The sequence below is a fragment of the Hippocampus bargibanti genome, linkage group LG13 (assembly GCF_051943395.1).
Source record: "Hippocampus bargibanti isolate YZ-2025 linkage group LG13, ASM5194339v1, whole genome shotgun sequence".
Classification (NCBI taxonomy): Eukaryota; Metazoa; Chordata; class Actinopteri; order Syngnathiformes; family Syngnathidae; genus Hippocampus; species Hippocampus bargibanti.
The window spans coordinates 5,995,964-6,012,229 of record NC_142746.1 but is presented as its reverse complement, the minus strand read 5'-3'; the positions used below and the strand labels follow the sequence as shown (position 1 = coordinate 6,012,229).

General features: G+C 41.4%; 1 protein-coding gene across 1 annotated transcript in view; it reads left to right on the top strand.

Annotated features, from left to right (window-relative positions):
* The window catches only part of b3gat2 (beta-1,3-glucuronyltransferase 2 (glucuronosyltransferase S)), a 50,543-nt gene that overhangs the window by 23,684 nt on the left and 10,593 nt on the right, over positions 1–16,266 (top strand). The window contains exon 3 of the mRNA XM_089012500.1: positions 12,665–12,813. Coding sequence (XP_088868626.1) covers positions 12,665–12,813 — 149 coding nt within the window. The remainder of the gene's footprint in view (positions 1–12,664; positions 12,814–16,266) is intronic.

Sequence of the window (16,266 nt, the reverse complement as noted above, 5' to 3'; positions counted from 1 at the left end):
AGTTTTGCACGTTGCTGAACTCCAGTGGCAATAAAGTGTCAAACTAAACTGTGCTTTGAGGTAATGCATTCAAATAGCTCATCAGCAGTCAAAGCAGGACTTCACCACTAGGCCAAACAACATCCACGCTCGAGGATGATTGCCCAAGCGGTGTCAGCTTCTCTTCTATTCCCAAGCCTCCCTTTCATCCTGGAGTCCACAAGGTGGAAGAGCTTGAGTCTTTTGAGAATCACCTAAAAGAGGGCGGCCAGGCAGTAGCTACAGAGAAACCAGTGATGGAGGTTTAAGTCCGATAAGGTTGAACTCGAGGGGGAACCAGTCAGAAGAGCGAAAGAGCTTCAAAGCAGTTGCTGTCTCATTGGCTCAGAGGCGGTAGACAAGGGGGTCTGGGCATGACACGGGTGTTACTGTGAAAAGTGGAAAAGAGCAAATTAAACAGAAGAAAGGGGGTAAAGTGAATCAGAGCTCCATGATGACCAGAGTCAAGTAGACAAGGAGAATTTATGTTTTCATCACGAACCGCTGAATAGATATTGTTTTTAGGAGGATGCCAAAACTATTTACAATTGGGAATTGTTGTTTCGTCATGAGCAACTGGTCTGTGGGTGTCGCTCTGAGTGAACAGCAGTGGGTGGCCACAGTTGGAAAATAGAATTATACACAAGTGCACATTTTCACATAAAGTCACAGCAGGATAGGTGACAATTTGTGTGTAATTTAGAATTTTATATATATATATATATATATATATATATATATATATATATATATATATATATATATATATATATAATACACATTTTAATGAACAATTTAATCAGTGTGTGCACATTTCAACTCAAACCACTATTTGGATTTTTGCCACTTATCTTCAACCCTGTATGCCACGTCATGATATACCGCTGTGTTCTATTCAAGTCGTTCAATCACTACAAAAACCATTTTATTATTGCTTAGTGTATTAACAGAACGATCATTGTTTATTATTATTTTATTTCTAAATACATATATTTATTTATAGTTTTGTTTTTTGCTTTATGTTATTTCCGGGTTGAGTGAACGCTGGCGCGTGTGCCTGCCGCTGCCCACCCACAGTAAAAATATCCTGTGACTGTAAAGTGTCTTGAGAGTTTTGAAAGGCGCTTATAAATGAAATGTATTATTATTATTATTATTATTATTATTATTATTATTAACTGTGATGTGAAAAGGACATTACTTTCATCTTTTTGTTTTCCTAGATGCGAAGCACTCGAGGTGTGTCTGTTTGGCCAGTGGGATTTGTTGGTGGCAGATCATATGAGCGCCCAATCGTTTCAGGGGGCAGAGTTGTGGGCTGGTACTCGGGCTGGAGACCAGACCGTACGTTTGCCACCGACATGGCAGGTAAGACGCAAGTCATACAAAACCTGTTTTACTTTTTAATATATTGTACATAGTTGTCTAATAATAACAATGACAACATTTCAATGGTACTTTTGTTTGTCATGAGATCTTCATAAATGCCGTGGTGACCCGGGATCATCTATTAGTGACTGCATCGATGGTACAGATGAACCAAGACAACTAATGTTGCGTTAGCACTACCATCTGTGTTAAAATTACCTTTTAGAGTTGTGTGCATTGCATGTGCACACCACTATCACCACAGAGTTTATTGATATTACCTGGACTTGTTTAGCTTGAAATTACAATCATTTCCATTTCTTTGAGCTTGAACCTTTGGATGCTCAGCAGACATTAGACATAATATGCTAACCAACACATTATTTTAGCCCAAGGGTGTCGAATTCATTTTGCGCCACGTGCCGCATTGTAGTTACAGATTCCTCTCGGGGGCCGTTACGGATTTGGGGAAGCCATTAGAAGGTTTAATCCTCTCCCCATATTACATATAGAGCGGACAACAAAAGAATATGTAACTAGTTTCAAATCTGAAGTCAAGAACAATGACTGTTATTGTATGGGACAATTTGAAATTTGGGTAAGGACTTTAGCAAGCATCGTGGCACTTGACATGCTTGATTTGCTTTCGCGGGCCGAATAAAATGATGTCGTGGCCCAGATTTGCCCCTTGGGCCTGGAGTTTGACACCTGTGTGACTGAGCCCAAGCCCTTTTTCTCTTGTGATCATCAACAACTACCCCCTTTGTCTGTGTTTGCACAGTGACATTTATTGATTTATTCATTTATTGATTAAAAAGATCACCAATTTTAATTTAAAACAGATTCTTATCTTAAAGACAGTGTATTGTCGGTGTTCAAATACCTGACATGTCCGAAACATGTCAGGTATTTGACACGCGTTTCAGGGGGGGGGGGCGAATACCTGACATGTCCGAAACATGTCAGGTATTTGAACACCGACAATACACTGTCTTTAAGATAAGAATCTGTTTTAAATTAGATATCAAGTAGACAGGATGAACTTAATGCAACTAAAATGATCACCATTGTCAAAAGGCACTGTCTGAAGGATGGCCACAAAAACATTGTTCCTTTCTGTAAAACTAATGGCCGATTTGGTTTCCTCACATATATTGGTGTGGTCAGCACAAAACACGCTTCTCACTCTCGGCGGAGGTCAGCTGTTCTGATATACAGCAAAATGATGAAAGATGCTGAAACAGTTGTTGGGGTGTGTCTTATTGTAACCATTACGATGAAGAACATTTAAATTAAATGCTTGTCTGTGACTGTAAAGTGTAATTTAAAACAGATTCTTATCTTAGACAGTGTATTGTCGGTGTTCAAATACCTGATATGTTTCGGCGTCTACTGTAAAGTGTCCTTGAGAGCTTTGAAAGGCGCTTAAAATGTAATTTATAATAATAATAATAATAATTATTATTATTATTATTATTATTATTATTATTATTAAATTTGGCATAGCAGCTATGCCAGTGAAACACACACACAAACACACACACACACACACACACACACACACACACACACACACACACAGACACACATGGACACACACACACACACACACACACACACACACACACACACACACACACACACACACACACACACACACACACACACACACACACACACACACACAAATAATTGCTTTGAAATCAGAACAGAGTGAAAGTCCCAGAGCAGACTGTGGTTGACTTGGGAGGTTCCACTGCACTCCATCATAAAAAGCAGCGTTTTGCCCACACATTTACTTTATGTTAGTCATCAAGAACAAAAGCCTGATAAGTGTTGATTTCACAAAGGCTTTCAAAACACGTATACCCGCAAAAGTGACTGCGCTGTGGCCGACCACACATGCTTTCATTTTATCTCAAATATGCACGTCTGCCCCTGGGATTATTGTTAATTAAACGCAAACTAGAGTGATCATCTCTCCTTCATTGTACTCCCTTGTTCCACAGCAACTATCACTGCGAGCTTGCACATCTTTTTGGCCTAATCTCCCACTTAGACTCTCACATTCAATGCCCCTTCCTCTCAAATCGTGATTTTTTTGAATGGTTTCACAACATTTATCGTTAAAATCATCAAATTTATGTAATCCACCCAGTGACTTGTCGCATGTCATCATTGGCCATTGAAAACCTTAACATGAATTGACCAGCGAACTATATTGCGCTCAGTTATATCCTGCTAATTGACGAATAAGCCAAGAGTGAGTGATAGCAAAGATTTCAACTCTGCTAGTTTTTTGTTTTGTTTTTGTGACTGGCCACAAAGCACCCTGACGCAGCCGCAGCAGGCCAATGATCTTACCTTGTACACCTCCAGGGTGACTTAAAGACGACAGAGGTGACTGACCAATGTGTGTGTATTTATGGCTGAGCGGCTTCAAACCTGGAAATTGTGGCCGTGCATCTCGCGAATGAACGCATTTTTTTTTTTTCAATTTAGCAGGATATTTTGAGAGGGTATTATGCAATCATTTTTTGGTTGCAATTTTACATCCTATATAAATCGTCTGTGTAAGCTCTCAGTCGTACAGGAATGGTTCATCGATGGAAAGGTTTCTTCAGCCGTCATCTGTACTTCTTTGAAGGTGTCGGACGTTTCGCTTCTTATCCAAGACTTGCTGACGGAGCTTCTTCGATAAGAAGCGAAACGTCCGACACCTTCAAAGAACAGATGACGGCTGAAGAAACCTTTTCATCGACCATCCTATATAAAGTAACTTTTTCAATCCTGTGAATGTGGCATAGATCTCTGAGATAAAGATAATTTGATATCTATCGCAATATATCTTTTCAGAAGTGGAACATTTCAATTCTGTTTGTTAGACACAGTCGCATATATCAAAAGCCATCTGTCAACTTTCGGTTTGCGACCAATGGGTAGCACTCTAGGGCCCCGCCTGCAGCTACACAGGTGTTAGTCAATTTCATCAGTGGCAATTAAAAGGACTCCTGGAATGGCCGTTCAGTGTCAGGTCATTGTTTGTTTCATCCCTGTCAGTTTTCGTTTCATCTTGGCTTGTTTGCTTTGAACATTTTCCTTCATTAAAAAGAAGCACCATTTAAAAACTGCATATGTTTACTTGGAGGAAAGACATCCCAAAAAATGTCCTTTGGATTTATTTTTTTCAAACAATGTTTGCATGTGATGAGGTTTTTTGTTTCAGTGTGCATGTATACAACCTAATTATCATCCTGATATTTTTACTGCACTAAATACTCTCACAGTAACAAGATTTATGCAGTAGCAGCATAATAGAGGATTTTTTTAGCATGAAATTGTGCAAGAACAACAAAGGAAGCGGTGAACCAGTGACCAAACTTAATTCATTTTTAAACAATTATTCATAGGGATTACAATGGACTGACTGTAGGCCACCGAGTGGGTGCCAGCACTCGTCCAAAAAGTTGTGTTGCACAGAGCCACATTGTTATCAGTCCACTAAAGATGCGCGTCTACAATGTGACCTCACTGAGCTGGACACAAAAGAGCCTGACCAATTTTGTGCATGTGTGCCTGTAATTGTGTATGAAGAGAGCAAATGAATGCAGGCCTGCATACTCAATAGAATTGTGAATCTTTTCAGATTGACGCGTACGTCAGCACATACAAGAACTGATGCGAGCGGCCTTGTGTACATGTTCCGAAGAAATGACAAGCGTGCAATTGTCTAAGCGCATATCGGAGCATCATCTGTGCAAATCGTGGCAACGGTGCACCTGTGCTCACGCGACAAACAAGAAAACACACATAACCGCAACACGTCGCTGAGATGGCACTGGCTGCCTTCGCTGAAGTGATGCTCGCCACTGGAAATGCGGGTGCTGAGAAGGCGACAAGAAAGCATTTAACCCAGAGTGACCTTGTCGGTTCTACGTTGTTGTTCCTGAGGCTGTGAGATAAAGACTTTTTATAAGAAAAGTTAGAACATCCTCTCATCAATAAAAGCAAGCGAGTAGTCCAGATATGTGATGAACTACTAAAGCATAGTTTATGCGAGGTCAAACGCAGTATAAAACATTGAGTGTTGCATCCTTGTCGTCTTTCTTGTCAGTGCTTGAGGTGCAATTACCTACAATCTTCATAAATTATTATCTGACTCCAAAGGAAGAATTACTGTCTCCTTATATTCAAATGGACAAAGATAAATGTGTTGAGGTTCATGGGGCATGCAGACAACTAATTGAAAGCTGAACTGAAATACAGTGGGGCCTCGGCTTACGAATACCTTACCTTACGAACTTTTCGGTTTACGAACGTCAAATTTATGAAAATTAAACCTTGAAATACGCACAACTTTTCGCGATACAAACCCACCACGGCTGGCGGAGTGATCTTAGGATTGGGCGGAGTGATCTTCGGATCTTCGGCGGAAGCACACGAATGAAGAGCGCTTCAGCTGGCACACCTTTCCGCACCTCCTCTCTCTGAATTCACACGTCGATCGCCTCCGAGGAGCTATTTGCAGATAGTTTTGCTATTAATGGACCGAAAAAGACTGCACCACAAGCTTGTGTTCAGCCAAAGAAGACACAAAACAAAATCACAGTCGAGAAGAAGGAGATAATTGAAAAACACGAACGAGGCCAAATATCCATTTTTTTATTTCACCTTCTCGGCTAGAGTAAATTATGAAGCTTTACTTTCTACAGTACTACTGTATATCGAATTAAGAATGTATAAACCTGTCTTACCTACATATTTTTTTAAAATAGAATGGACAGTCGGGAGGCGACAGACAGCTGATCTGGCTTAAAACTGAGAAAAAAACTTAACCCACAAGGGCATTGCTATCTTAAAGTGTTTGCATGGCCACGGTTTCTCTGTGTGCGATGCATGCTGACACATATCTCAGAGGACTGCCGTCTGCGAGCCCTGCGTTTCATTAATTCAACATCGCTGCAGTCAACAAGATTCTGCTCAGGCTGGAGGAGAGGGAAATGAGAAGTGGTCAGGATGCTGAATTACTCAAGGTGAATTCCCCAACTCAAGCCTTGATTGCCAAGGCATGTTACTCACGAATGATTTGCATGAACAAATATTCAGTCGTTATGGCTAGGCCTTGCGTGAGGACTGCAGTCGGCCAGGAAGGGAACTGAACCCTTTAGTAATTCTGTTAGGGGAAGCGCACCAACCCTTCCATTTGTCACGTTGGCATTTGTGCCCATATTATGATCACACGAATGGAAATGCACTGGACTTTTCTGGTAGCATTAGTTCTTGCATGGCCTTCATTATTTAATCACACATACTGTATGTCCGACACCATGACCATCAAATAAATGATACAGATGTTATTGACATTGGGTATCGGAATGCTCAGAACTAAAATGAGCACCTTGTAAAGTATTTATTTTTTTTATTCACCCTTTCGCCACATATTACTTGCCGCCATGTTAACACGTGTACGTCTGTATGCGTATAATTTCAACTAGCAGAAAATTCGATATGAACCATGGGAGGGCAAAGTAGTGCAATTAAATAGAAAAGCTTGTGTGCTCCGCTTCATGTTTCAGTCAATGAATCACTGTTGCAATTGTTGTCTGGACACAAAGAGCAATAGAGTGGGTGGTGCAAATCCATGTTGAGTTAAATAAAATTATACAAATACAGATATGATGGCAAGGCAACAATGGGTACGGTGTGATATTGTTTCCGTGTATCAAACTAGAATAAGGAATAATTATTATTCACAAACCTTTGTAAATATAAATAAACAATTCAGCCCAGCCAAATGAGCCTTGTGAAAATCTCAACTACATGTGGGGGTATACGTTTAGTTTTTTTTTTTTTTTTAATTTATCAGTTTGAAGACTTAAAATACAAGAAAGTAGATATTAAATGTAGTCAAGTATAAACAAAAAGCTGTTTTGGGTAAACAACTAATTAAGGGCATGAAATATCATTGGATCAGAATGTGTCGATGACCATTTTGTCTTTGGGAGCCTTTTACTGAACGAGTTGCTTGTTTTGTAGCCACCAGGGGACATAAGTCTTCTTGTGCCGGATAAAGCCCGGATAAATGCAGAGGGTTGTGTCACGAAGGGCATCCGACGTAAAAGCTTGGCCAAAACAAAGATGTGAATCAAACCTCTGAAGATGGAGGACACTTATTCGCTGTGGAGACCCCTTGAAGGGAAAAGCCGAAAGGAAAAGAAGAAGACCAATAATGTGCTTTTCCAGGGCAAGTTGTCAAGCAACCACTGAAAACAGACCGTCAGCTTTAAGTTTTAACTTGGTGTGAGGGCCACGTAAGTATTTTTAAATGCCATTGGAATGTCACGGTTTGCAAGGTGGTGATGGCGGTTGTGGATCCCAAAAAGCAGGCAGGAGGGAGCAGCAGGTTGTAATAAAGAAATTGGATTAAAATAAAGTCAACAGGAACAAAATCTAAAACATCAAAATCATCTGAACAGAAAAATACAAAGTATCAAAGAAAAACCAAGAGTAAAAGTCTTGCCAAGATGAAACAAACACATGCACAGCATACAATGCAATGAATGCACTGCACAATGCAATGACCTGACACCGACTGGTCGTGACGAGAGTCATTTTCACTGCCACTGATGAAGACGACCAACACCTGAGCAACTGAGGGTGGGGCCGACAGCACTATCCGTTGGTCGCCAACAAGATCATGACATGGAGAGGACTTTTTTTTCTTCAATTGCAGCCATTGAGTGATCTCAAGGTTGTCGGTGGAGTATTAAATTAGATTATAACAGAAGCTAGAGTGGACACTTTTATATTTTAGAGCTTGTCAATCAGACACGGCTGTTCGAGTGTGGCTGAACTGCATCTGCTGAGTCAAATACTTAGCTGAATGTTACAAAAAATATCATGCTCAATACAATACAACAAGGGTGTCAAAACATTTTTACTTTTCAAATGGACAAAAATATATACCTGAGTGGGCCGGACTGGTAAACTCATGACATGTAATTTCAGAAAATGTATGTCTATATGACATAGATTTTTCCCGTTTGTTGGTCATCTTAATCAGCAATGAAAAAAAAATTGGTTGTCACGGACAGCATGTACCCGTCTCAACCGGTCCATGGCACAAGAAAAGGTTGGCAACAACTGATGTACATGCCAGAAGAAAAAGAAAGCCCACTCAGAAGAAATGATGACAGTATGTCGAATACCATACTTTTGTGTGCTAAACTACAAAAATAAATAAACAAAGAAATACAGAAATGGATGACTAAACAAATAACCGAATAAATAAAGGAACAAATGCATGGATACATGCACACATGCACACGTACACTCATGCATACCACACTTGCACACGTTTGCACACTTTTGCACACTTGCACACCTGCACACATACATACATACATACATACATACATACATACATACATACATACATACATACATACATACATACATACATACATACATACATGTATTCATACTGCACATACATACTGTACACACTATACAGACAGACAGACAGACAGACAGACAGACATCAGTTAGCCAGCTATTAGCTTTTTACAAATGAAAGGTCACTGCGATTGGCTGGCAAACAATTCAGGGTGTCCCCCGCCTCGTGCCCGAAGACAGCTGAGATAGGCTCCAGCAACCCCCGCGCCCCTAATGAGGAATAAGCGGTACGGAAAATGAGATGAGATGAGATGAGAAATGAAAGGTCACTTCAATTGCCATGATTAGATGAGATTTGTAGACACTATGGATGTCGAGGTAAAAGCGAGACAAAATAAAATGGAAGCGTTGTTGCCACCAGTCCCGCCGCACACTAAGTACGGTGGCCGAACGCAAAACAACAGATCAACAGCGAAGGGTGACGAACACACACAAAGCAGGCGATTGACCTTGGCACCAATAATCACTTGGGTTATTATCTGTTGGCCAACTGGTTTGCACATCTGCTTTACCCATCAGGATCTGGCCCTTTGGTGAACTAGAAAGACAAACTACAAGGGCTATGCTTTTGGACAGAGAATCTGGATCAGGACCTCTACACCAATGCATACTGTCCTGAGTAAATAACCTGAAGTATAAAGATCTGGAGATAAATTCAATTGCAATTGAAACATTTGTCCATTATTTTCCTGTCTTGCTTGTCCTCTACAGGCTATACACTAGACTGACTCCCTGTTGGCTAGTTTCAGGGGGGCATTTAAACTCACAACCTTTCATACTCATTTTCAACACTAATGAGTACCGTATTTTCCGGTGTATAAGGTGCACCCTTGATTTTCTTCAAGCAATGACCCTGTGTCTCATACGCAGGTGAGCCTTAAATGTGAAGAAACAGGCAAAAGGTCTTGCAACTACTGTCAGCAGCCACTAAATCCATTTCCCCCTTGCCTGTAGAAGTAATGCGTCACAGCCATTGTAGCATATTACAATGTTGTGTGACTTATACTTTGAAAACATTTATATATCATTGTCAGAGATGTTAGTTCGGACACTGAGAACAAAGGCTCGAACACAGGAAGATTGTGTTTTACTGCCGGCAGGGGACGCAGCCATTCATGACCAACACCCAACCTCTGCAGCCCTCTGGCAAGCTATTTATTGAGAGTATATGCAAATTGAAGTGAAACATTAGTAAAACATAGTCTTCTTGATTTGAATACCACACTCTTGGACGTCACATTGTACACGCAGCAACATCCACAAACCAACAGAACATAGACATTTTAATGGATTGTCTTTCCAAGAACTGATAGATTTGTAACCTGGCTAATGAGCTCTTCCTATGAAGGTGTTTACCAAGTCCTAAATTCCGCCTAAGGCCAGATCTCCTACCTGAGGATGACAGTTTAACAGGCTGTGCCAGTTCACCTCAAATTACCCCAGGTTTTCGGTGCTTCCATTGTGATCCAACTAAGCATGAAACATTTAAATATGATAACTTCTATTCTGTCTATTCTGTATCATTTATATTCAGAAAACATTTTTCATTCATTGAAGGTGCGCCTGAGATATGGAACAAGTTTGAAAAGACACCATTCTCAGAGATATGACAGTCAGACACGTTGGACAGAGACTTGGAACCAGAAAGATGGTCCCTACTACATACAACAGCATGAAACTTTTAAATATGATTACTTCTTATTCTATATGAACCATTCATTGGAGATTCGCCTTGTACTCCAGTGCGCCTTATACGTCATCACTTTGCTGCTGTGAAATGTAAATTTCTCCACTGCGAGACTAATAAAGGCAAATCCAAATACACCGGAAAATATGGTAATTTAATGTATCTTTTTCTGAATGTGTGAAGAAAGCGGAATACGAGAAGAAAACCAACCCACGTACCGGTAGAACATTTGATTTCCACTGTGGGGGCCGATTATCACATTAAAAATGGAACCATGAGTGAGACATGTTAGTCACAATGCCAATAAATTTGGAGTTGGTTGAATACTGCAAAAGATAATGAAGGGAGTCAGAGCACCCAAAAAAGACTGAAAAAAAAACAACCACACAATAGTAATGCAAGATAAGCTTGAAGGTGTGCAGTTACAAAGATGACTCTGGAGTAATGTCGGACCCCCAAACAGCAAACAAGCAATAAACAAGTTGATCTCGCTGAGCTGTGGGCCAATTAGCTTCGCTAGTCATCTTTCAATGAAGTCTGACGATCACAGCTTTTTATATGTTGAAAACAACTAGAGGCAGTCAGATATTCAGGGGCAAGGGTCTTGAATTTTAACACCTTCTGTCAATAAAAATGACTGACGATGCTCATAAAAGTCCTGGCAAACGCAGGCTTAACTGCTGGCTGGGGCGGAGAGAATAGTATCGCTATCCAAACGGAAGGGAACAATGCTCCTCAATCATCATTAACGACCACTCCGAAGACTGCATTTGACAAGCAGTGTGTCTGTCATTCTACTATCATTCTAGTTTACTTTGAATAACTCGTCAGACATGCCTTTTATTTTCGCATCAAGATTTCTAAAACACCAACAGTCTATTACATAGGTGTCAAAGTCAAGGCCCGGGTGCCAAATCTGGCCTGCCACATCATTTTATTCAGCCCGTGAAAGCAAACCGAGCATGTCAAATGCCATGATTCTTGGTAAAGTCCGAACAAAATTTCAAATTGTCTCATGTAAACCACAACAACAGTCATTATTCTTGACCACTAATTTGAAAAGTAGTTATTCATAGATAGTTATTCATTAATTTGTTGTGCGTTCTGTATGTAATATGAGGAAAGGATTAAACATTCTCATGGCTTCCCCAAATTCATAACGGCCCTGAAGAGGAAATCTTAACTACAATGTGGCCTCAATCGGCAGTACATATGCCCCTAAAAGCTAGCAACCACTCATTCAATGACAATGAGGTTAAAATCTTAGCGAAAGAAAATAGATGGTTTGAATGGGGAGTAAAAGAAGTTATTTTCATAAAACAGCAAAATCCTTCCCTTTACCGTAATGGTGGGGTGAGGTTCAATTTGGATCGTTCGTACAATAGACTGTTTAGGCAAGATAGGATTAGTCATGCTGATGAGGTGATACCTGGGCCAATTCGGCAATCAGACCAGTCGTCAGCCAGGACAATAGAAGCTATCAGTGGAGCTGCAGGGATTAGTCCTCTGCTCCCCCCAACCTGAGTGCAGCGACCTATCATAGCAGTGTCCGGCACCGCCATGTCTGGATATTATGGATACATATATAGGGCCTATACTACCAGTAAGACTTTAGTTCGCTGAAGAAGCATCTTGGATAAGAAGCGAAACATCTGACACCTTCAAAGAAGTACAGATGATGGCTGAAGAAACCTTTTCATCGATGGACCACTCCTGTACGACTGTGAGCTTACACAGACGTAAAACTGTAAAATGTAATTTCAAATATCAAATAATCAGTACCTCACTCATGCATTTTAATATATTTTTAAACAGGTTGATTCAATCGTTTCGCAGACAGTCATTATAAAACTATTAATGCTCCCCTCAGTCATCAGTCTTCTGAAGCTTTCCAAACCGTTCCATCTCCATAATGGAATTACCACAGAGGAATTTCATACCCCCATGGTAAATTAATTTCTTATCAGCCATATCGCAGTCATTAGCTATATGAATGTGTGCTATCATCATTACCTGGTGCGATTGTAATGGCCTCATAATGAAGCTTGGAATGGATGCTGGCTCACCTCTTCACACCTTCCTCTGTCCTTGTGTCACCTTGCCTGCCCCCCCCTCCTGCTTTCTCCTTTGCCGTAGGTTTCTCAGTGAACCTCCAAGTGATCCTGGCACATCCTAAGGCACAGTTCAAGAGGCGGGGCTCCCAACCAGGAATGCAGGAGTCCGACTTCCTCAAGCAGATAACCAAGGTGACGGACTTGGAGCCCAAGGCCAACAACTGTACTCAGGTTAGTGAGACGACATCTTTGTTTGGATGGAGAGTGAATAAAAGCGCTTTCCTCAATGCAACAATGCAATCTGACATACCCAGTCCATAATATTGGATTGGATTGGATTGGATTTGCCTTTATTAGTCTCACAGTGGAGAAATTTACATTTCACAGCAGCAAAGTGATGAAAGGAATGAAAGTACTAGTAAGCAAGTATTAGAAAGTATTAGCAAGGTTGTGAAGCTCAGTGTCGTACCTTTTAACTCTCCATCTTCATTTTTGTGACGTGTTTGGGAATTTAGCAGACCATGATCCACCATACCGTGCTTTCGGTGGACTAATAAAGCATTTCTTTTGCAATCCCACGGCGCATCTGAAAAGTTGGTGGTTGAAATAGCCTGGCTTTTACACCAGCTGAATGCAAGTGTAAGTTTCAGCGCAGGTGGTGTAGCACAGTTTTGTCTGTCATCTGTCGAGCTATCCATCTCATCTCTCCTTTTGTTTATTGATCCATCTCAACCCAATTAACCTTTTTTGAAAATGCAAAAGGAAGCCAGAATACTCGCAGAACAACGATGTAAGCACTAGAAGGACTATATAGTTATCGGATGTGGAACATAACAATGCTTCAGGATATTGTGTGTGTTTGTATGTGGTGTGTGTGCGTGTGTGTGTACACGTGTGTATGTGTGTGTGTGCGCGTGTATATGCGTGTGTTTGTGTGTATGCATGTGTGTGTATGTGTATGCGCACCTGCGTGTGTGTGTGAGTGTGTATGCATGTCTCTGTATGTGCGTGTGTTTGTGTGCGTGCGTGTTTGTGTTTATGGTGTGCGTGTGTGTGTGGTGAGTCTGCGTGTGCGTGCGTGTGTTTGCGCATGTGTGTGTGTATTTGCGTGCGTGTGTTTATGTGTGCGAGTGTATACGCGTGTGTTTGTGTGTTTCTGTGCGCACGTGTATATGTGTGTGTATATGAGCGTGCGTGTGTGTGTGTGTGTGTGTGTGTGTGTGTGTGTTTGTGTTTATGGTATGCGTGTGTGTGCGTGTGGTGAGTCTGCGGGTGCGTGTGTGTGTTTGCGCATGTGTGTGTGTTTATGTGTTTATGTGTGCGCGTGTATACGCGTGTGTTTGTGTGTATGGATGTGTGTGTACGTGTATGTACACAAATGCGTGTGTGCGTGTGTGTGTGTGCGTGTGTATGCGTGTGTGTGGGTGTGTTTATGGTGTGCGCGTGTGTGTGTGGTGAGTCTGCGTGTGTGTGTGTGTTTGCGCATGTGTGTGTGTATTTGTGTGTGTGTGTGTGTGCGTGTGCACGTATGTGAAAGAGTGTTTATGTGTCCAGGTGTATACGTGTGTGCGCGTGTGTATGCATGTGTGTGTACGTGTATGCACACGTATGTGTGTGTGCGTGCGTGCGTGTGTGTGTGTGTGTGTGTATGTGTGTGTGTATGTGTATTTGTGTGCGTGTCTGTATATGTTTGTGTGCGCACGTGTATATGTGTGCGCACGCGCCTGTGTGTGTGTGTGCATGTGTGTACGCGCATAGTGTGTGTGTGTGTGTGTGTGTGCGCGAATGCGTGTGTGTGTATGTGTGTGCATGTGTGTGAATTTGTGTGTATGTGTGCATGACTGCCTCCGTGCGTGCATGCATGCTATCAAGACAAAGGCTAGAAAAACTATATTTGCAATGGTCATGCATGAGTCATGCTTAAAGCCGGTGGCCTGCTCGCAACTTAGATGCACATATCTTGAATAGACTAGAAACAGTTTTATGTGACGCAGTCAATTGTAGGTCACTGCTTAGACAGCTAAGATCAATGCTGCTGATCCTAAATCACCACGGCCCCTTTTGGCAATTGATTTTATGAAGCCACTCATTCGCTTGACAATCATCACGTAGGCGCCTTCAAAGACCTGCTGAGAAATGGATTCTATTACCCGCTTTCAAGGGAATCATCAACTAAAAGTATTACAGTCCGGTGTTTCCCAACGAAACAGCTTGTTTTTTCCCCCTCTCCTGTTGTTTCGGCACTGTTGGAATCTGTGACTGAAAGGAAGATGACCTTCAGACCAAAATGCAATTTCCGTGCAGGCTTGCCACACATCTATTACACCATTATTCATTTGGAATTCCACATTGTTTAGTGATTGCCCCCAAAGTCATTTCAGGTATTAGTATTATTTATTCAACCCTTAATCACTCAAAAAGAGGCACTATACCGTTCGATTTGGGTTGCTGTTCAGAGAGTTCATGGCGAGGAGGTAGAAGCTGTTTAAATGTCTGCTGGATTTGGTGCGCATGGATCGGTAGCGCCTGCCTGAAGGGAGTATCAGGAAAAAGGTGGTGGGCAGGGTGTGAAGGGTCCAGTAGGATTTTCCGTGCCCTTGTGTTGGTTCTTGCGGTGTGCAAGTCTTCAAAAGTGGGTAGGAGGTGCCAATGATTTTTTCCGCCATCCTAACTGTCCGTTAAAGTCGTATTTTTTCCATTTTTGTGGCATCCCCGAACCAAACGGCGATGTAAGGACACAGGAAAGAGTCGATGACAACCATGTAGAACTGTCGTAGCACCTCCTGTGGCACGCCATGCTTCTTCAGCAGCCTCAGGAAATCCATCCTCTATTGGATTGGAGGTTTCTCAGGATAGAGTTGGTGTTGACCTCCCACTTCTTGTCTTGGGAGATTATACATTAGCATAATATGCCCCTGCCAGAAAAAGCTTGCACAGTGTCGTTATTTACTTTGAGAAAAGTAGAAATTTGAATGCAAATTACACAGTATTATTTACCATTAGGCAGTGACGTGCGGTGAGGTTCATGGCTGGTGAGGCACTGACGTCATCACAGTCAGATTTACAAACATGAACTCTACAGAGTAGCTTATTCACCATTTGATTGGCAACAGTTAACGTGTTTTGTTTAAAATGTCATGTCAGCATTCTTTATATAAACAGTAGCATAGAAAAAAAGAATGAAAAAAAATAATTACTTATAAATGAAGTCCATGCGGCGCTCCTTCTGAAGAAAGGCATCGATAACTTCTTTGTAGAAGCCTTCCTTATCTTAGATATATAATCCTCCATTCTGAAAATAAGGCCAAACAACACGAAAAAAATTACTGGATGGTTGCACTTAACTTGCTAATTGTTTACTGTAGCTTGCTGTCACTAATTCTATTATTCTGCAGCCGAGGAGGCGCAAGAAGAATCTGTAATCACCAGCGCCCCCTGTCATGAGGCAGGAGAACTGTGTGCCTCACCTAGGCACACAGTTTTGATAAAAATAAAATAAAATGAACACTGTAGTACAGTGTTTATAATGTAAAGTGACTCTACATTATATACACCAACTGTAGAACTTTAGTTACCAAAAGTGTTTGAACACTTTAATAGCGATATGCAGAGGCACGGCAATGCGGTCTCACTGCAGAGCAAGCCAGGCAAGTTAGCATAGTCATTGCGCAATCCATGGTGAGG